Raw genomic sequence first — 22,005 nt, 5'->3', positions numbered from 1 at the left:
TTCATAAGCAGGAAAACTCTTTCCTAATAGTTTCTTTGAGTCCAAAGTTCAAGGGCCTAACATCTTAACATTTAATAAGCCCAAAGGTGGACAGGTGGGTTTTCTGGGCCAGTCCCCTGCCTCCATATGCAGTTAGCTCATGAATCTAACAGCACCAAGGGAAATTCAGGATTAAAAATTTTTTTTCCATTCCTTTTTATCATTTAAATATCATTAAAGGATTCATAATGACTGAATCCAGGGAAGAGAAAGCCAGGGGATGTTTAATGTGGACCTCAAGAATGTGACTTTTTTCTTACATGGGAAGGGGGCCTCTCCTTCTCAAAATCTAATGATGAAAGAGCTTGAGGAAATGGATTCTATCAAACTGAAATGATTTATGCTTTATTTTGAGGGTGAATTTCCTGACTGTGAGGCTCGCTGAGCCTGGTCTGCTAGTTCCCAGTCCATCCTTCAGTTCTCAGCTGAAATGTCATTGCCTTGGGGAGGCATCTCTTAGGGACAGCAAAGGCCTTGGGGAGGAAAGGCTTCCCTTTAGACTAAGTGCTCAGCACCTTGCATGTCTGTTACAACGTTTATTGTGCTGTGTTGTTGACTTGTTGAGTGTCTGTCTTCTCCCCTGGACCATAATCTCCTTTGGGACAGCGACCTTGCCGGCCTTTTTCAATGCCCTGGTCCCAGTGCCTAGCACAGTGCCCGTGGGGGCACTGAATGAAACCTTGTTGAATGAATAAACTTGGGATTGGTCTTCTCTTTTCTGAAGGCTGGTGTCCACTTTAATGTTTGGTTGGATTTGTGGGATTGTGGCTTACCATGGTGGATTCAGGCCATGATGTCCAATTAAAAAAAAAACAACTTTATATGTGTATGTATCCATGTATCTTTCATCTATCTATCTATCTATATCTGTCTATTGGAAAAAGAGACAAGTGCTTAAAAAGCAAAGGAGGGGGCTTCCCTGGTGGCGCAGTGGTTGAGAGTCCGCCTGCCGATGCAGGGGACACGGGTTCGTGCCCCGGTCCGGGAAGATCCCACATGCCGCGGAGTGGCTGGGCCTGTGAGCCATGGCTGCTGAGCCTGCGTGTCCGGAGCCTGTGCTCTGCAACGGGAGAGGCCACAACAGTGAGAGACCTGCGTACCGCAAAAAAAAAAAAAAAAAAGCAAATGAGGGTCAGCAAGCAGACCACATCTTTTCTCCTCCCTTTATGGCCATACACCACCCCAATTTCCATTCCTCTTCCTTGGCTGGCATCACCTAAGAAACAGTCTCTTTCGTGGTTTCCTGCAAAGGTACCAAACAGAGGCTGAATATGTGCAATATTTCATGGATGTGAAAGACAAGTTCTGCTGAGGGCTAGAAGAGATGGGGCAAGGTTTGGGAAGGCAAGCCTTGGATATTCTAGACTCTTCTTCCTGGGGGCAGAGGGAGGGGCGCCCTGTGGCTCGCTTCTGGAACATGTTTGGGGCAGCTCTCTTTCCTTTCAAATAAGTATCATCAGATAATCTCCAGCCTTCCTTAAGGACTGTTTCTCAGGGTAGAGGAAAGGTACCCTATTATCTGTTTGAGCTTCCTATTCTTTGTATTGTTTGGAAGGCTAAAGTCAGCGGCTACTTCTGTATTCTGCATTGTTTTCATTGTTAAAACCTTTGGAAAACACATCCAGTTTCTTCTCCAAATGAGCTTCCCAGACCCCCTGGAAGACATTTAGAGATAGGCCACCAGGGAATAGTGTCTGTCAAAGTCAGGTTGTCTACCTTCCTCTAAAGGCTAGATTAGAGAGTGTTTACTCATCATCCTACATAGTTTAGCCTCTGGGCCAAGTATAGGTGTCAGGGATGCATGAGGGGGATCGAAGTCTGGTATCTCAGGCTCTCAGCAAGCAGTCTGGGTCCTGGAGTTAAATCTGGGTTCGAGTCCTGCCCCTCATCAGTTATGTGGCCTTAAGCAATTGACTTAACACTCTGAGCCTCAATTTCCTCATCTTTAAAATAGAGTAATAATACCTACGTGCAGGGCTGTGCAAGGACTAACTGTGATCCTGTGTGCGGAATGACTGACAGGAGCAAGCATCCTCAGTAATCATCGAGATCACTGTAATTATTAGACCTGGGACCTCTCCCTTCCCCATTCAGCCCAAACTCTGTTCCTGCTGCACTTGAGACATGCTTCCAGCTGCCTTTGGAAGATTTTCATTCCATTTCTGGGCAAAACATTTGCCAATAAGACCTCATTTAATTTGGGGGGAGGGCACACCGAAGTGCTGGCACCCACATGCTTCCTGGCACAACTGTTGCCAGGCAGATAAGGCAGCATAGGATGTTCCGGGAAGCTTGGCTATTGCAGAGGCTGGTGGAAGCGAGTGGGGAAACACGCTCCCGGTCCTGTCTTTACTTGCACAATGACAGGCAGTCTCCTGGGCTGCTTGTCCCAGCAGGATCTGCCTCTTCCTGCCTTCTGTGCTGGCAGTTGGCAGTGAGGCTGGAGGAGGAAATGGTATTTTCCTCCCTCTTGGGTAGAAGTATTTCTTTACAGTACCGTTCCCTGGTCTCAGAGTATAGAAAGACCCTTAGGGGCAATTTAATGCAGTAGCTTTCTTCTCATTCTGGAAATTTTGAAGTTTCCCAAAGCCCACTTCCTCCCCAGAAGCCCGGGCTTAGAATTTCCTGGTTGTGGAGGTGTGGAGGGGACTAGCTTTTGAGTACATGAAGCGCCCACACATCAATCACTGGGGTGTTCAATCGTCTTATCTCCCAAAATACCTTTAATTGCCTTTAACTGCTCAGTTCTTTTCACCTCTAAAGAAAGGGACATCTGGCCTCTCCCAGCCACACCTCAGAAGTGGCTAGAACTTTTGCACCTTTTAATAGAAGTGTTTGCCTTTGTGTCAGGTTCTCATTTTGCTTTTAATTTCATAAGAGTGTAGTTGCAGACTATTGTTTGGGCTGAAACAGAAGATTATCAAAACACAGATGATTGTTCGTGGTGTAAATACATTATAAATTAGAACCGAGGGGTCCCCCCTGGTATCTGGGAGAACTGTGACTGGTCGTCCAGGGTTTTATCTTCCCGTGGGAGAAGGAAAATTAAGCACCTATTATGAACCAAATGCAATGCTGGTGTTTCCCTTGAGTTGATTATCTAACTCCCATAAACCTCTCTTTGTGGTACGCAGCAAATATCAAATATCCACTGAATGAATAAATGACTGAATTTCCTTAGAGTCATTTTACAGGCTGAGAAACTGAGGCTCGTAAAGATGAAGTAACTTGTCCAAGAAGGCTCCGCTCTCATGTGGTGGGGCTGGAATTCAATCTTCTCCCTCTCACATCACACCAGCGTTCCATTCAGCTTTATGGGGCCCATCCTGTCCTTCCATCTCCAGAACTGGAGGCCTTGAAAATTCAAGGCATCTCCTTTTCCTGAGAATCTGGATTTTTCTGGCTCCTTGAAAATGAAGCACCTTGAAACAATTTAGTACTACCAAGAGTTATCTTCGGGAAAACAGGTGAAGGGAACTTCCCTCTTTGCTCTTCCCATTGGCAGTGGGACCTCCGAGACCACCAAAGATCAGGGAGCCAATTGGGGGTGGACGTCTCGACTTCCAGTTGTGCAGGTGGGAGCTGCTGAGAAGCACCTCACTTGAGGATTGTCTCACAACTAAAGAATGGTTTGCATTGGCCCGTGATGCTGAAATTCACTGCAGGGAGTGCTGGAGCTGTTTGTGATAATTTAGGAGTAGTCTCTCTAAGGAGATCAGCCATCCTGCTGTGCTTCCCTTAATTGAAACCATTCTCTCCCTCCAGCTTGGATGGGGCAGGTTGTAGTCTCTGTGTGCTGGAAGGCATTTAGCTGTTGTAATTGGAGAGAAGGATGCTGGTAACACTCTTGTCTATTGTTTCTTTTTGCTGGCCGCTCCAGCCTGCTTGACGCATCCATCACACCACCACTGCCTTGATTCCAGAGGGATATGCCACAACCCTGCAGGCAAGAGGGAGCCACTCGGGTTCCTGGAGTGTTTAGAGAACAAGTTTAGAAGAAACACAGACTTCTAGAGGCAGGGCGTTAGGTTGGCCAGGGACCTAGACACCACCAAAGCCAACTTCTTCCTGCTCTGACAAAGAACCTGAAGCCGTACTGATAAGTACTGACAGCTTATCAGTAAGAAGTCCAACTCTAGGTCCCAGGTCACTGGACTCTCATGCGTTTCCCACAAAACTAAAGAGACATCTATTGGGCACCATACTATGTATCAGACATCGTGGATATAAGGATGAACAAGGCATAATCCCAGTGAAACCCATTTTGATTATGTGGGTTAGTATCACTTGAGGCATACTTCTTCCTAGAATAATGTTTTATAGATAGTGTCTGTCTGTCTATCCATCTGTCTATCCATCCACCTGTTCATCTATCTCTTTCTTTCTTTCTTCCTTCCTCTCTTTCTTTCTTTTTTTTCTTTCTTCCTTCCTTCTTTCCTATCTACCTACCTATCTATCATCTATCTACCTATCTATCTATCACATGTATTATATAGAGTAGGAGCTCAGGTATTGTATAATTAGGCTTCTGGCTCCTAACTGGAGGTCTTGAGTGGCTATTACCAGTGATACAGTGAATGACTGACCAGTTAATCAAGAATTGTCAGAGTGGGAGGCTCTTTATGATTAAGTAGCCTTACATACACTTAATCTTTGAGATGATTACCTAATATTGATCAAGTCCCAGCCACTTTGCTAAGCGTCAGGTACTTTGCTATGTGTTTCAGGTGCATTTCCCCATTGACACCTTAAAAGCACCCCATGACGCAGGTATTGCCTTCACTATACTAATGAAGAAACGGAGGCTGAAAGGTTAAGAAAACATGGTGTGCCCAACATTCCACAGGAGCCCAAGCTGGGGCTTGGACCCAGGTCTTTCTGATATGAAAGACTAGGACCTTGGCCGCTGTGCCATCTTACAATAGCATAGGGGTAATTGCTCTCTCACCTTAGTAACTATAAACTAAGGGAGGCTGAAGATGCCAGGAGATCCTTGTAAGCCTTCAGAGGGCTGGTGAGTGGACACATCACAGTTGCACTCTGACGGGCTGCTCTGTCATGCTGTTTGATTTGCCTCCTTGAAGTTCAGGCCAAGACCCAGAAGGGGCAGACAGAGCCATCTTCCATCAGCTCTGTACCCAGCTTATGACTCAAATGGAACTCTTATCCCCCAAGCCAGGTCGTTTGGTTGCCATAGCCTTTGCCTTCCAAGTCTCCCTTGTTTACCCTACTAAGTCCACATGCTAAGGACATCTCGTTATGGACCCTGGAAGGCGATGAATTCCAAATCTGATTTAATCTGTGTGTGTGTGTGTGTGTGTGTGTGTAGGTATTTCCTTTCGCCATGTATCTGATCTCACCAAAGGCCCCATAATAAATAGGGAAAATATGCCCATAAGTTCATAGAAGAGTGTGCCTCAGACCACACAGACTGCCCAAAAAGGCAGCCTGTTCCCCTTTTATTTTTGTGTAGCACTATTGCTCCCGAAATTGCCTTATTTATATGCTAATAGTTTCCCTATATACCATCTGTCTCCCCACACTAGAGCATAAGCTCTTTCAGGGCAGGGACCTCGTATGTCTACTCAGCACCCAGGTTCATATCTGGTATATAACACTCACATCTTCTAGAGGGTGCTTTGAACGGATACCTTGTGCCATGCCCTAAGAAGACCAATTTGGGAGGCACAGATTTCATAGGAGGAGGCCCTGCCCTGTTGTGCCTATCCTGCTGCTTCTAGAATGCCTCTCAAGTGTCCGGGCTGAAAGTAGCTTAGGCCTTCACCCAGGTGTGGTCTCTTGCCATGTTTGATGGCTATTTAGTTGAAGGAAAATCAAGATCTTATTTTCTTTGACAACTTCACAGAAGGATCATTTATAGCTTCCTCCATTTCTAAGCCTCCTGGCTTTTTGCATGAGCCATGTTCCTTAAAAGCAGGAAGTTATGCTTGGCCCACTCCAGCTACACATGAAATGATAAAGGTTTTGGTCCAAACCCTGTGGCTTGAGTCAGATTTAAAAGCTTGTCAGAAATGTGTTCTCTGGAGCCTGGCATTTGCAACTGGCATCTGTGGTTACAGATGAGATTTCAGAGATTGAAAGCTCAGGAAGAGGTGTGAATTACAAGCTCTTAGCTCACAGGGCAGTTGGAACTGTACTGATCCTGGAAATCTTTTGGCCCAGATTTTAAAAAAAATATCCCCTCAATCCAGCCTCTCCCTCTATAGGGTTTCTGCTTTGAAACATTTGTATTACTCTTAAAAGCATCTAGAGAATAAATAAGGGTAGGGTTCTTGGACTGGGAAGGGGCCTGTTACTCACATGAGCACTCACACCCCTCTTCACTTTAGCATCTGATGGAGAGAGAGAGAGAGTCTATGAGAAAAGAGAGCAATTGAGTCATTAAAATATGATCTGATGATTTCTGAGCCCTCCTAATTAGAAATCAGTGACTATCTAGAACTCTCCTTGGTCACTTATAATACTTGTTGTTGTAAACAAATGCTTTTGCAGCTACATCGCTTCACTGCTGATGCATTTGAAGTGGAAAGGGATGACCTAAAGGCATGGTTCTTGTTCTATCTCAATCCACGTGAAGGTCAGGATTGGTAGTAGGTAAATTGTAAGTACAGGGCTACTGGCAACCAGGTGCCAAGGCTTATGAATGACTTTCTTCTCTTATAAACTGCAGCAAACTCATGGCTATTCCTAGAAGACTTTGCATGCTCACTCACTTGCATTTGGGTAAGATTTTTTGAGTGACAGGGAAAGAGGCCACTAGGGACGGCAAGGTACCTGGTGCCCATCGGAGTGTGACTGACATGCTCCCTCCTGTGAATTTGAAGTGGTGCCATGGGGGAAAGAGGATAAAAACCATCAATCTAAGGGGTGTCTGAACTAGGTACCATCTGTCATGGAAAGAGTAGAGGTAGCGAGTTACTGTCGAAGCCAGGTGGAAATCCAAGCCATTCCGCAACCTTTTCCTCTCACTGTGATCCTGAGACAGTCACCCCTGCCTAGGGCACAGGGCTCTTAAGTCCCAGTGCAGGACTCATTTCTCTATGAAAATGTCTCCATCTCCTTGGGTCTGTTAGTTACCCCTTGGAGGAGACAGCAATCACCATCCACCAACTCTATTGACACGACACTAGCAAATACAAATCCGGGAGATGCACAAACTATCTGGCAAGAGGCATTATCCTGCAATTCACCTGGGATCTCCTGAAATTAAGTGATGAGAGAGGCATTCGTGTGGCATTTAAGAGAGAGGGGCCAGGCTGCCTGACCCCCTAACGGTGCAAACTTGGACAAGTTCCTTTCTTTTTTTTTTTTTTGACATTATAATAAGAGTCTTTATTCCAAGTACTAAAATTCAGAAATAAGGAAAACAAGTAAAATGCCAACAATTACATATTTATGACATAGTTAAAATAACTTATAAAGGCAACTTACATTTAATTATATAAATAAATGAATAGGAAAAGAGCAAGTTTCTTAACCTCTCTAAACTGCAGTTTTCTTATCTGTAATAAGGTCTGATGTCAGTAATAGTCCTTATCTCATACATTTATTGTGGAGATTAAATGAGATCATCAGTGTGAAGCACTTAGCACACAGTAGGTGCTCCATCCATGGTAATATTTCTGGGGAGCCCAGCCACGGGCTCAGCAGTAGGACCTGTCCCAACCACACCCCACAGGGTCCTTTCATTTCTAGCCTCCAGTGTGAGAATCTGTGTGCCCCAAGCAGAAGGGGGTGGCTTTGGTAAACATCTGGGCTAACTCACGTCGGAGACCAGATATCATCCCAGCGTTTGACTCATGGCCCTGCCACTTTCACAGCAAACGTTGAGTCAGTTGTGCTCTGAACCTCACTTGTTTCATCTGCAAAATGGGATTGATGATTTGACCTCTCAAAGCTGCTCTGGAGATCACACGGTACAACACCTGTTACCATACCTAGACTAATGTCTGACACAATAGCAGCTCCATAAATTCTAGAATCTTGTCTTTATCACTTGAAAGGATGCTAAAAGAGATAGGGAAGAGAAAATCAAATCCGAGTTGGAGATACCCTGGACTGTGTGGTAAGGCTGGACTCTGTGGGAGTTGGTGGTAGCCTTTTGTTCCCCTCCATCTGGATGGCTCTACCTTGAAGGACAACAGCCTCACCTCAGTTTCTGGATCTATAAATCCTCTCGAGTCCACTGCTCTCCAGCCCCCATCCCTGTAGGTTAGGATTAGAAAAGCAGACTTTATTATCTCCTCTCCACAGGGTGAGCCAGGGACAACCTTTCAGGGGAAATTTACATTGCAAGGTATTTTTATTCTTGAGACTGACAGGAAAAAAAAAAGCCATGCTAAGCCTGTTATCACTTGTGAAGCATTTTTATACAATGCATTTCATTTGGGCTGCAGCCTTTGAGCTGCAGAGCCCTGTACTAATTACTTAGCGCTCTGACCCTCTGCTTCCACAGCTGTCACATGGGGCGACTGAACGTCTTAGGATGCTTTGGAGCCCCGGCACATCGCAAGCCTTGCCAAGGGGTGGTTATCGTTGTTATGATTGGCCCCTACTGCGGTGGTTTCCAGAGAGTTCCACGCAGCCTCCTAAAGCATTGTGGAGGGTGTCAGGACCATTGGTGGGGTGGGGTGGAGGCTGGGCAAGAATGAGCCCCTGGAGGATCGAGGCTCTGGGGTCTGCCCCTCCACCCTCACTCCTACTCCCACGGGAGCAGCTCTGCTTTCCCCTACCCTAAATATTGTGGTTCTGCCTAAGACATCATTGGGAGGGGGAGGGGAAGAAAAGTATGAAAACCACTGCTCTTCTGTCTGAGTGCTGCTACTTTGCCCCTTTGCTTGCTGACACCCAAGATGGAAAGGGCAGCACCACGGGTAATGGGGAAACTCAGAAGACCTTGAAAATCTGAGTTGAGGTCTGGGTTTTATTCAAACTCTGTAAGACTTTGGAGTCTCTGAATCTCTTGCTCCTTTGTTTCTTCATCTGTAAAATGGGGCCATAGTACTTACCTGATGGGCCTCATGGGGCTGCTTTTGGATGTGGAAATGCTTCATAATTGGAGATGGAAAGTTCCCCCATGGCACTATTACTGACGCTTGCTTGTACTTTGATCCAACGGTTCTGCTGGGGTTGGAGCCCATATATGTCTTAATGAATACTAGATTTTTGGGAAGCTTTCTGAGATGTTCATACTGTCCCAGGTGCGCCTATAACTCCTCCCTGCTTTATCGCACTAGCTTCAAGCATTTCCTAACTTCTTGCTTCATCCTGGGAGGCAGGAAGGCTAGGTGTGAACCAGAGATCTAGAGTGACTTATTCAACGTCACACAGCTTATAATGAACAGGAGGTAGGCTAGAACCGTTTGTCCTTCTCCCAGATGGGGGCCCATGGCTCATCAGCGTGTCAGTGACTCACTAACCTCCGCGAAATGCAGCTATTACTTGTGAATGACGGTCTCAGCCCACCTCAGCTCTCATGACATACTTCCCTCAGATTAAAATCAGCCAGTTCCTCAAAGATCCGGCCATAGACCTGAGCCAAAGCTGTACCTGAACTAGGTGTTAGAACTGTAATTAGCTCCCCCCCCCACCAAATCTAACTATGAAACAAAGTAGGACCTCTTTTTTTTTCTACTTGCAACAGGAAAAACCCCATGTGGGCCCCTGAGATGCTTTTTCATTTCATTTACCACATCCTGGGTTTGTGCTAGCCAGTCTGCTAAACAGATATGGTCCAAAAAAGAAGAAAACAAGGTCTCAGGCCCAAAGCCAAATATTTCCCGGTCACCATGGCAACACGCAGGGGTACACACTGTGGTTTCTCTCCCCCAGCTGTCTTCCTGGAGACGCGCTCGCCAAAGACCAATGGCCTCACAGAGTTGGGTACAGAGGTAACAGTTCTGGGACACACTCTCCTTTGCCAGAAAGACTGTTGGATCCAGGATCGGGAATGGGGGCCTAACGAGACCTTCCCACCCTCTCCCCTCCCCCAGTTCCCATTACCCAACCAGGAGGCAGGGGCGGGGGTCTTTCTTCAGACTCTGTACAAACAATCCAAGAGCTTCATTGGATTGCTACTTTGGAGGCCTAGACTGAAGGGCCAGGGTAGTGGCTGAGAGAACCCTTGGACTCTTCTCTGACAGAGTGGATGTGATGGGCCCTTGTTGGCTGCCATGACAGGCTCCTTGGACAAAAGGGCTGAGAGGTCAAGGGATATAGCCAGCACCAAGAAGTTGGGGTGCATTTCCCTTCTAAGTGCCAAGGGATGAATAACTCAGTTGAAAACAACCCAGGACACATTCTGGAGGAAATTCTCTCGGTATGATGGTGTATGACTATTTTCTCTGCTCATTAAACCCTCACCCGCCTCCAGGGCAATTCGGGGAGAGACTGAGTCCTTCAAGATTTATGGTCTGCCCCGGGCAGCCAAAGGCGATTCGGCCACAGAATGTGATTTTGGCCTCGTTCAGAATGGGATGCTGAACAATAGACCCTTTCACCAGGCGCTCATCACATGGGCATCAGGGGATGGGGGCGAGAGATGTGGGGCAGCAGGAAGGCTGCCAGCCTTCTGGACTGGCAGGCCTGGGTGGCAGCAGGGGCTATAATAGCTAGGAAGACTCCCAGATGGAAACTTCTGGGCTTTGAAGACATCAAACAATCACAATGAAGAAGAGAATGGCTTCTTCATGTCCCATTAAGACAGTGGACTGTGGCTTTATTGGAATGGCTTGCTCAGGCCTCTTATAAAAGCAGTTCAGTAGTCAGAAAACTGGACTGGGGGTCAGGAATCTAGCAATTATGGACCCTGGAGGTCCTGCTTTTCTCACAACTGTCTGGGGGACCATGCTCAGTCATTGTGGATTTTTGTTTTCTCTTGGGTCTCAAGAGAATTTCTGATGCTCGCTGGCTATTGTTCCTCCTTGCTTTAAACACGGATGATCCAATTAGCAATAATCCTTTAAAAAACAATTGGCCTTATCTATCTCTCCCTAATTCTGATGAGGATCAGTTCAGTTAGATTTGTGATGTTGCATAATCTTTTTCAGACATGAACTCAGCAAATCAGAGGACAGAAAGAGAATCCTGGCTGCTTCATGATAAACACTATAAAGATGAAAAATGTGGAGAGCTCGCTGGTGCTTTTGGCCACCTCTGCCCAGGAGGCTTGCATGTGACTGACTCCAGGGGCTCGATGGAGTCGGATGCAGTGAGCCTGGGGTGCCATGCTCCAGCTAGAAGGGCCTGGTCTGTTGAGGTTTGGGGGCTGGGCAACAGACATCTCAAAATGTCACAAGGACAGCCTGTGGTCTGGCATCCCAGCCTTGGGCCAACATCTCTTCGTTCTGTTCTGCCTGGCCTTGGCCAGAGCCCTCAGGCTGTAAAGGACAGAAGAGGCCTGAGGCTGCAGCTGGGGTTGGGGGTCTCTGATCCCCAGGGTGATCTCGGGAAGAGCACAGGTAGAATGAGAGAGAGGAAGCCAGACCTCTGTTGGGAAAAGCCAGCGAACACAGAGACCTCGGAATCTTTGCCTTGGGGAGAGGGTGGAAGTTCCATTAGTGCAGGTTTTCCCATCTAAGTTTTCCCAAGCTCTTGAGCAAAGGGCCCTGCCCTTTAAGTCTTTGGTCCAGAATCAAGAGACCTGTGATCTTAAAATAATATTTGAGCTTATTAATATTTAATAAGCTCAAATTCCTCTCTGCAGAGTTCTCTTTTAATGCTCACCTCTCTGCACTTTAAAAACCACATGGAGGGCCTCCCTGGTGGCGCAAGTGGTTAAGAGTCCGCCTGCCGATGCAGGGGATACGGGTTCGTGCCCCGGTCTGGGAGGATCCCATATGCCGCGGAGTGGCTGGGCCCGTGAGCCATGGCCGCTGGGCCTGCGCATCCGGAGCCTGTGCTCCGCAACGGGAGAGGCCACAACAGTGAGAGGCCCACATACCGCAAAAAGAAAAAAGAAAAAAAAAAAAAAAACCACATGGAGGGCTTCCCTGGTGGCGCAGTGGTTGAGAGTCCGCCTGCCGATGCAGGGGACACGGGTTCGTGCCCCGGTCTGGGAAGATCCCACATGCCACGGAGCGGCTGGGCCTGTGAGCCATGGCCACTGAGCCTGCACGTCCGGAGCCTGTGCTCCGCAACGGGAGAGGCCACAACAGTGAGAGGCCCGTGTACCACAAAAAACAAAAACAAAAACAAAAACAAAAAAAAAACACGTGGAGAAGAGGGTTTCCTGTAGTTTAGCATCTGTCCCACCCACAAGGTGCCACTTAACTCTGAAGTATGATCAGCTGGACTGCCCAGTCTGAAACCAGGTCCACTAGCCCCTAGCTCAGGTCATTCATGTCTTCTCAAAGAATCATTTACCTCCTGCATCCAATGGGGATAACCAGAGTGCCTACCACATACCACTGTTGTGAGAATTAAATGAATTTTTGGGTGTAAAATGTTGGAAACCTCATATGGGCCTGATTAGGCGCTAGGTGAATGTTCGCAGTTGTCCTCATGGCCATGGGAATTGCACAAGTCATTGGGTCTCAGGAACTGGCCTTATCCCCATCTTCAAGAAAACCAACTTCCCCAGACACATAGCTACTCTGGGACCAAATCAGAAAAAAATCTAATTCTGCCTCATCCTTCCTGAGGAGATGACGAAAGGAACCAGGCACATCTAGGTGGTGCCTGTTGGAAAATACATGAATTTACTTTGGACCGTCTGGAGAAGTCTGGTTCAGAGAATTGAGAGTCTCTGGGCACAGCGTGATGGTAGATCATCTCCTGTGGTCTTCACATGGGATGCACTGTGCCTGTCATTCCTGTCTCAGGAGATCCGGCCTCAGAAGGGGCCCTATGACAGGATGTGAAAAGGCTGTGCTCGTCTCTGAGATGACAGCGGCAAAGCCCAGGCAGACAACGCCAGTTGCAAAGCTAAAAGTTGGTCTCTGAAACATTTGCTTTCAGGGAAAACAGCAGAGGTTCTCAGAAGCAAATGCTTCGGTTTAAAAATATTTAAACATTTGAAGTGTCTACTAGGGAATTCTCAACCAGGCCCAGCTGGTGATTCTTTTAGACGTGACGTGGGGAGTGGCCCCGAGGCGTGTTCTGTTTGTATCCTACACGCCTGCTTGTCCTGTGTGTGTGGGAGAATATTCATTCATTCATTCATTCATTCATTTGTTCCACATGTGCCTACTCTGTGTGGTGCTGCACAGGGTCCTGGGGACACATGCTGAAGGAGAGACGCAGTCCCTGCTGTCATGAAGCCCACAAGGAAGTTCCAAAATTCCAGAATCCTGGAATTTCTAATTACTGAAGAGACCTTAAAGATAATAATTTCTTGTAATTCTTTACCTGTTTCTGCCACAGACATCTTTGAGGAGCTAATGGAAACTGAGGGATGCTGTCTCTAGCCAAACACCGACACACACACACATGCGTACAAGCACGTAGACACGTATATACATACACACACAGTCTTGTGTATAATTTCCCAGGTTTATAGACCCCTGAAGACCAACTTGTGGATTCCAGGTTGAACATGTCTTGTCACTCAGCTCCATTGCTAGTCGGCTGTGTACTATCCCCACCCTCACTCACCTCTTAGGAAAATTTGGACACGTGCACATAATGGTGAGTTGGGTAAAGATTACACACTGCTGTACTCTCAGCAGATGCTGTGCTTTTCTATCACTCTCGAAGTGACTGGAGCAAACCAAGAAGCTATTCGTCTCAGGCCCAGGGCGATTTTACTAGGAAGATCTGTTTTCCTTGATGTGAGGCTTAGTGAAAAATATAGGTAAAATTAATGGTGTTATGGGTTAGCTTTGGTTTATCCAAATAAGAAGGAATTTACCCGGAACCCCACATAATTGGCAGCATAGCACAGAAGTTAGAACCCTGACTCTCCCACTTGGGTGACTGTAGATACACTGTTTAACCTCTTTGTGCCTCAGTTTCCTTGTCTCTAAAGTGGGTTTGGCAATAGTGCCCACTCCATAGCACCTTTGTGAGAATTCATTTAGCTCATTTCACAGTCCCACAAACCCTGATGTTATTGTCATTCCATCAAGGAGAAGGCTGAGTGTCAGAGAGGGTAAGAAACTAACTAGCTGTGTAACCTGGAGGGAGTGTCAGTGTCAGGATCTGAACCCAGTTTGGGGTGGATCTCTTCTAAGTTGAGCTACCAGCCTTCACGTGAGCTGGTGCCAGGGAGTTGGTTAAACAGTTCTCTTGCAGAGCTCCTTTTTTGTGGTCTTCCTGGCAGGTTACTGATAGATCTCTTCCCATGTGGGCAATGAGATCCTTGGGTGCTGGGCCAATGACCCTTCTGTCCTCCTGGCAACCCCATCGTAACGAACACCCTCCAGAAAGGCTCCACCCTGAATCCAAAAGTGGCCTCCAAACATTCATGTTGCCCGTTGGGTCTCTTGGAGGGAGGAACATGGAATCCTTCCTTTATTACACGATACAGGAGATTTATTGGAGACCAGAGGGCTTAACGGAAAACATTCTTGATTCACGTCCAGTTGGACAGGCTTGTCTGAGAGATGCAATCGGCCATTTAATATTAGGCTCTTGAGTCATGGCAGCTCCTGGATCACAGGGATCTCTGTTTCTCAGGAGAGATGCACAGATATCTCCGGAGTCCAGCCTCTACAGGGGTTTGCAGTGTGGCCAGTGCCATTGCCATGGACACGGGTGCCTATCCGGTGGTCTGTGGTCCGTGGCTACTCACGCCTCGGCCTTACCCTAACCTTACTTGAACCTTGGGGATATTCTCAGCTGTACATGGGGGAGGTTGAGAGGGCAAAACAAGTTATGTAAATCGGGGTGAGGAGTATAGTGTGCCCTGGTGGTTAAGCCTGTGGACTCTTCAGTGCTCAGCCTGGCTGGGTTTGAGTCCTGGCTCCATCATTACGAGCTCTGTGAACCTGGGCACGTTTCTTCCCCTCTCTGTGCCTCAGTTTCTGTATCGGGAAAGGTGGGGATAATAATATTACCTACTTCATAGGGTTGTTTTATGGATAAAATGAGTTAATACTTGTCCAATGCTTAGAAGAGTGCCTGGCATATACATAATAAGTGCACAATATGTGTTAGCTGCTATTATTGCTGTTAGTATTATCAATACCCTCTGGGGTAATAATTTCTGTTTGCAAAAGTGTTAAGAAAGCCTGTTGGAAAGTCTTCATAAATTATCAGGGCTTAACGGATACACAGCCCTGAAGGCTTGGTCCTTTTTAAGACACGAGGGACCCAGAGGGGAGGAACTGTGAATACTGTTGACCTGAAGTGAAGGTTTTGGCACTGTCTTTGGAATTCCCAGATGGCTGAATGCCATCAAGATTAGGAGTTGGACCTTCTCTATGTGTGAGATTAAGATAAATGTTAGCCATGGAATTCTCACATTGCATAGAATGTCTTCATTCATTCAGCAGCCCTTTCCTGATACCTACTACACACGCGGTGTAAGCCTTGCATTTCTAGGAAGGCTGAAGGTTGATTTTATCTGTCCCTTCCTGTCTTGGCTGACCTCACACACACACATCACACATTCACTACTCACATGCACACCTAGAAACACACTTACACATTCCTGTGTGTATCATCTATCAAGTGATGTTGGCTGCCGCCCGGGGAACTCAAGGGATTTTATTCAAAAGTCTCAGTGTGAATCGGTTCCTTTTGCATTTGCATATTCTGTGTGCCAGGTGGCAAACTCTAATTTATTTTAATAAGACAGAAACTGCCATTCAGCTCCAAACCACCGTCCATGCCTCAGACTTTATTTTTAACCTAGGAGTGCCAGCAGCCACCTGGCCACACGCTGATGGGCGGTCTGCCTCTCCTGGCATCTGCTGAAGTGTCCTCTGTCTCCCTCACCTCCAAGAAACTGATTGGGAGGCTTTGCTTCTCTTTTGTAAGCTACACACAGAGGGCCCCCGGAAGGACGGTCACCCAGCGTGACAGTCTCCTTTGGCAAAGATTGGCCAACCGAGGCCAAAGCTGAAAATGTCAGTAAAAACAAACAGCATTTCAAAAGGGCCTTGTACATTCCCCGCTCTGTGCTCCCCTGGCCTCATCAGCCAAGTATTGTGTGAGTGGCTTCCAAAGGACACCACTCCAAAAAGGAATTAGTCTCCCCAAAACACGTTTTCTCCATTTCACCTAGTTCTAATGTTTTTCAAAAGCACCTCCATGCTAATGATACAAAGAAAATAGAATCACTTGATATTGGCTTATGTCTTTGCAAAGCTCCATTTTTTTATATCTTCTTTTACTATTTTCAGAGTTGAGAAAGGTTGTAGAGAAGTTTAACAGTTTTCTTATCATCTCGATTTGCATTCATCAGACTCTGTTTTCTAGTGATTGGAAGCTGCTTCCTGCTCAGAGAGGAGAAAGCAGTTGTTGGCTGTACAATTCCATTAACACTGACCCTGTCTTTGTCATTATGTAACAGTTGTTTAGGTGTATCTCTCCCCTCCAGAGTGAAAACTTGCTCTAATGATATGAAAGGATTCTTGGGCACATAGCAAAACGGATTGGAGCATGGGTTTGGGCGTTAAACAGGCCTGAGGTGGAATTCCAGCTCTGCCACCTAATGGCTGGGTGACTTTGCAAAGTCATTTCATTTTTGTGAGCTTCAGTTTCTTCACCTATAAATAATACATACATACATACAAGTCACCTCTCAGGGTCTTTGAAAGGTGATGCCACACAGAACCCCAAAGTTGCCGGGTAACCAGGGATGCTGCAGTTGCAGGCTTCTCCGCCCTGGCTATCAGCTCAGAAATGTAAAACAAAGCAACTGGGATTCAGGAAGGCAACTACAGGCTCTGGACGGCAATTGTCACTTCCTTGGGCAGCTCACTTTTCTGAGCCTCGGTTTTCTCATTGATAAATAAGCAGAATCTTCCTGATGACCTCTGGACCCACCCATATGAGAGAGAGATTCTGAGTTAAAGCCAATTCTGTCTGAATTGGGACTGACAGAGTGGTGTCTGGCATTGGCAGAGTCAATGTCTGACTGTCTTTGAGGCTCAAGGAAGTGCTCCTGCTTCACCAAGACAGCTTCAAGGACATAACCTTTCTGTGTTGGCATTTACGCAAGTGCAAACTGGGCATCATACAGAAGAATATTGAGTTTTCAGTTAAGGGCTTTGAAGTCTTTTGAGATTGTTACAGAGGATCAGGGAGCACCAGGTGATTTTTTTAAAATTTTCAGCTCCTTATTGAGATTTCAGATTCGTGTCTGCAAACTCACAGAAGTCTTAGGACTAAATCATTTTTAAACTGGTTAGTAGCAGTTAGGTTTCATTTTGGATGCATTAACTCTTGCGAGTAAAGAACAGGTCTTGGATCTATCTGTCAATATGTTCAAAGTGTGTTTTTGAAGAAATTCCAATGAGTTGTTCATTTATTCAACACATATTTATGGAGCATCTGTTCTCTGTCAGCCACTGATGCGAGTGTTAGAGAAACAGCTGTAAACAGGCAAAGGGCCCTTGCTTTCTTGGAGTTTCCATCAAAAGAAAGGACAGACAGAAAAAACCAAATGCACAAATAAATAGACAAGTTGCTGTGAAGACACAAAAGCATAGTAAGTTGAGGGAGACGCTGAGGGTTGGATAAGAATGTTCAGGGAAGGACCCTAAGTTGAGGTGATTTCAAGTTGAAAAACAAAATATGATGATCAGAGGACAGTACATTCTAGACAGAAATGGCCATCAGCAGAGGAATGGATAAAAAGATATGGTCTATATATACAATGGAATACTACTCAGCCATAAAAAAGAACTAAAATTTGCCATTTGCAGCAAAATGGATGGACTTAGAGGACATTATGCTAAGTAAAATAAGTCAGAGAAAGACAAATACTGTATGCTATCACTTATATGTGGAACCTAGAAGATAAAACAAACTAATGAATATAACAAACAAGCAGACTCACAGATGTAGAGAACAAACTAGTGGTTAACAGTTGGGAGGGGCTGGGGGACAATATAGAGGTAGGGGAGTAAGAGGTACAAACCACTGGGTGTAAGATAAGCTACAGGGATGTATTGTACAACACAGGGAATATAGTCAATATTTTGTAATAACTGTGAATGGAGTGTAACCTTTAAAAATTGTATAAAAAATTTTTTAAAAAACCTAAACATGTAAAATGCACTCATATCAGTAAGTTAGGTCTGATATTGTTTTGTATCCCATCTATCCCATCTTGTTCTAACTCCCCCTTAGAACGGACTTCCGCACATATACCCTATCAATATATTTTTTGCAAAATCTTAAAAAAAAAAAAAGAAATGGTAAAGTCAGACCTAAATGTTCTAAGGTGGGAAAGGGCTCAGAATGTCCAAAGGAACTGAAGGAAAGCTTTGTGCCTGGAACAGAGTGAGCTACTTAAAGGTTAGGAGACAGGTCATGTGGGTCTTATCAGCCATGATAATGAAATTTATTCTGGGTGTGACTAGAAGTCACTGGAGGTTATCAGCTGGGGAGCCATACCACGTGATTGTGGAAAAATACTCATTAAGTGGAAAAAAAGATTCTTACACCTAAAATTGTATATTTAGTACCATTTAAACTACGCAAGTATATACATAACACACATTCAGAAAACAAACTGAAACAAGATAGAGCAAAATGTTTTCAGTAGTTTCTTAGAGGTGGACTTGCTTTTCCTTCATTACTTCCTTGAATTTTGTAAGTTTTCCCCAAGTTTGTGCTACTTTCCTAATCAGAAATAAATCACATGCTTTGTAAAAACTTTGTTGTAGAGCAGTCGGTGGAGAGAATGTGTAAAAGTGATGCTACTTTCTGTCTCTTGTCTCAGATTTGAGAGTGAAGTAGTGATGCTTTGAAATGCTACGGTGAACGTTGAAGGCTCTGGCCAGTAGGGAAGATTATTTGTCTTTTTAATGAGGCTGCTCTAAAACAGACTTCTTATCCTTTCCAAATTATTGATGCAGAAGAATCTAACTTTTCATCTTTTCATCCCATAGATCTAAATATAACCTGCCGATATGCAGGTGTATTCCACGTGGAGAAGAATGGTCGCTACAGCATCTCGAAGACTGAGGCTGCTGACCTCTGCAAGGCCTTCAACTGTACGCTGCCCACCATGGCCCAGATGGAGGCAGCCCTGCGTGTAGGGTTTGAGACCTGCAGGTAAGGGACCAGCCCCAACCTGTGGCGGGAAAGTAGGCTGCCTGGGTCCAGGGGGCGGGGCTTAGACCCAGGAAGGCTCCTCCGTGACAGCTGAATGGCTGCTTGCCTGAAGAGTTGGCACCACCCATTAATCTGGCCAAGTCCATCTGGAACCAGTATGACCGCTGAAATTGAGGGCCGGCTGAAGACACCTTTGTGAATCACAGAGGGAGGGGCTGCCTAGAGGAGGCCCTTAAGGGTCATGTGTTGGAAGCCACTTGCCTGAGGTGCTTCCACAACATGCTCTCCAGGCTTTGAAGAAGCGTGCAATATCATTGTCAGAACCACAAGAGAAAGGGAACCAAATAACAGTGTTTAAAATAAATCTGTGCCTGGTGGAGTCTTCACCCTGCAGACTTGGCTAAAGCAGGTTTTTCAAACAACTTTCTCTCTTTTGATTTTGTTTCTCTTCTCCATTGCTCTGATTTGAGAGAAAAGGACATGAAAATTATTGAGATGTATTATTACAAGTGATGGGAAAGCGATGAGAGGGACCAACAGAGGCCTCCTGAGAGGCCTCCTACCAGACATCACAGTGCTCAGGGAGCTGTCCTCAGGCCCAGGATATCTGCTCCAGGGTATTCACAGCAGGCATGGCCCTTATTTTTCTGAATTTCTCATGGGCCTGTGGAAAGCGGTGCACATTAAGAGCAAGCAGTGGTGACCGCCGTGGTGAAGCGTTTCGGTTTGGTTTGTTTTCTTTAGAAGAGCTCTGGGGAATCTGGACAACTGCTCTCTGAAGTTTCCACCCCAGCCTGCAGCTACCCCTTTGCACTTTTGCAATGTGATAGTGTTGGGTAACGTGGTTCCCTTTTCTCTTCAACGCGCAAACACGCAAACACAGGCTGCTTTTTAAAAAGTCAAGCTGCAGAACTCTTTATGGAAACCATTAAATGTAAGTTAAATACATCTATCCCCTGTCCTTGGTTACAGAGTAAGGCACCCATAGTATGCGTGGGAACTGAGATACTTCTGCTGATGAGGAAAAAGAGCATCTTCACAATTGCACGAATATGGTAGCCACCAGCCACAGATGGCTATTTACACTTAATTAAAATTAAATAAAATCAAAACTTTAGCTCTTCATTGGCACTAGCTACGTTTCAAGTGCTCGATTAGCCACAAATGACTAGTGGCTACTTTATCGGACAATGTAGGTTATAGAACATTTCTGTTTTGCAGAAAGTTCTAATGAGCAGTGCTGCTCTAAAACAAAGAGCAGATGTGTGCAGGCATCTGTGTGTGTTCAGAGCAGGGTCTTGGGAGAATAGAAAAGGAGCAGATAGCTCTGGTAGCTTCTGAACCTGAGCTGTAGGCTGCAATGAAGGAAAGCTAATTAGCAGGTCCACATATTCTATCCCTAAGGCTAATTGTTTAAATATGGCCCTGACTAGGCCAGTGGCCTAAGAAAGTGGATTTAGTAAGCTGAATTTTGATTGTGAAATGCAGACAAGGCAGACTTGCTAAATACAGAAAAGTTCTCATATGCTGAAAACAGGGGAAGTTCTTACTGTACCCACCACTGGCCAATCATCCAGCCCACCTGCCCATATCCCTCTCTTAATCCTCAGACTGCACCAGGAGTCGGTTATATGACCCCACTTTGCAGAGGAAGCAACTGAGGCTTAGTGGCAGCCTGCCCTGGGCCACATCACTTTCATGGGGAGGAGTTCGGATTCCAGACCAGCTTCTGAGGCCAGGGCAAGATTTAATGACCCCGCCCTCCCTAAGGACTGAGAGCAAAAGGGAGATGAAAGTCTGGTGCATGGATGGATTTGCTGAGTATTTCTTTCCTCCCTGGGAACAACAACCTACTCATGAAGTATACACATATATAAATTTTAATATCTCCAACTTATAGACAGGATGACACATAAAACCAGCAGTCGACACGATGTTGTAAAATCTCAGGAATAATTTAAATTCTAGAATGTCGGTGTGATACAGGCTAGCAGAATGTGATGGGAATGGGGTGGGCAGGAGGCTCACCAACGAGTGTTATTATTTTAAAAAAACAAAGAAAAACTGTGCCAAAGACAGCTATCGTTCTACCCATAGCTGGTTTTAAGTGTTGCAAAACTTATTTCCATAATTTCACTCAGGTAGCTATGAATCAGATACCTGCCACAGGACAGATGCGAGAGTCTCACAGGTGACGGAAAAACCTTCGCATCTCCTCTCTTCTGTCTGCCCCACCCTGATTAGTAGCAATTCTCAGATACATGGAAACTTACTAACATTTAATGGTGGCCACTCCCCCCACCAAGCTCAGGCGTCTTTGGAGAAACCAGTCTGGCCTTTCAGATGACGAATTAGTCATGTCAGCTTTTGCAACTTAGACATAATGAGTTCGATGTGCTTAGAAATTTCAGACTCACAACCATTCCCATAGGTCTTGCAGGGTGATGCAGTACGTACTGTCACCCCTGGCAGGAACGATTAAAAGGATTTGGGCTGTGCATTTTAGCTGGCACTGCATTTTCAAAAACCTGTTGGCTTTAGCTTCTCCCTCTCTGCTTCTTCCCTTGTAAATGGTATTTTCTCAGCCCACATCTCATTTTCTGAGGCATTTTATATTGTAGAGAAATCGTGCGGTGAATATTCAGCCACCACGATGCTGATCGAAGAGGCTGGGTTCTGTATGTTGTATCTGAAAGAACCTCCGGCTCCAAACCACTCCCAGAAACACCATGGTGGGGCAAAGGGGCTTAAGCACTTCTCTGCTGCTTCTGGAAA

At 45.8% G+C, this 22,005-nt stretch overlaps 1 protein-coding gene across 26 annotated transcripts in view; it reads left to right on the top strand.

Annotated features, from left to right (window-relative positions):
- The window catches only part of CD44 (CD44 molecule (Indian blood group)), an 88,143-nt gene that overhangs the window by 17,497 nt on the left and 48,641 nt on the right, over window positions 1-22,005 (top strand). For all 26 annotated transcript variants that reach the window (XM_060103132.1, XM_060103131.1, XM_060103158.1 and 23 more), the window contains exon 2: window positions 19,065-19,230. In XM_060103132.1, coding sequence (XP_059959115.1) covers window positions 19,065-19,230 — 166 coding nt within the window. The remainder of the gene's footprint in view (window positions 1-19,064; window positions 19,231-22,005) is intronic.

This window comes from Mesoplodon densirostris, chromosome 7 (assembly GCF_025265405.1).
Source record: "Mesoplodon densirostris isolate mMesDen1 chromosome 7, mMesDen1 primary haplotype, whole genome shotgun sequence".
NCBI classification, from domain to species: domain Eukaryota; kingdom Metazoa; phylum Chordata; class Mammalia; order Artiodactyla; family Ziphiidae; genus Mesoplodon; species Mesoplodon densirostris.
Note: the sequence above shows the minus strand (reverse complement) of the source record. Positions and strands in the feature narration are given on the sequence as shown.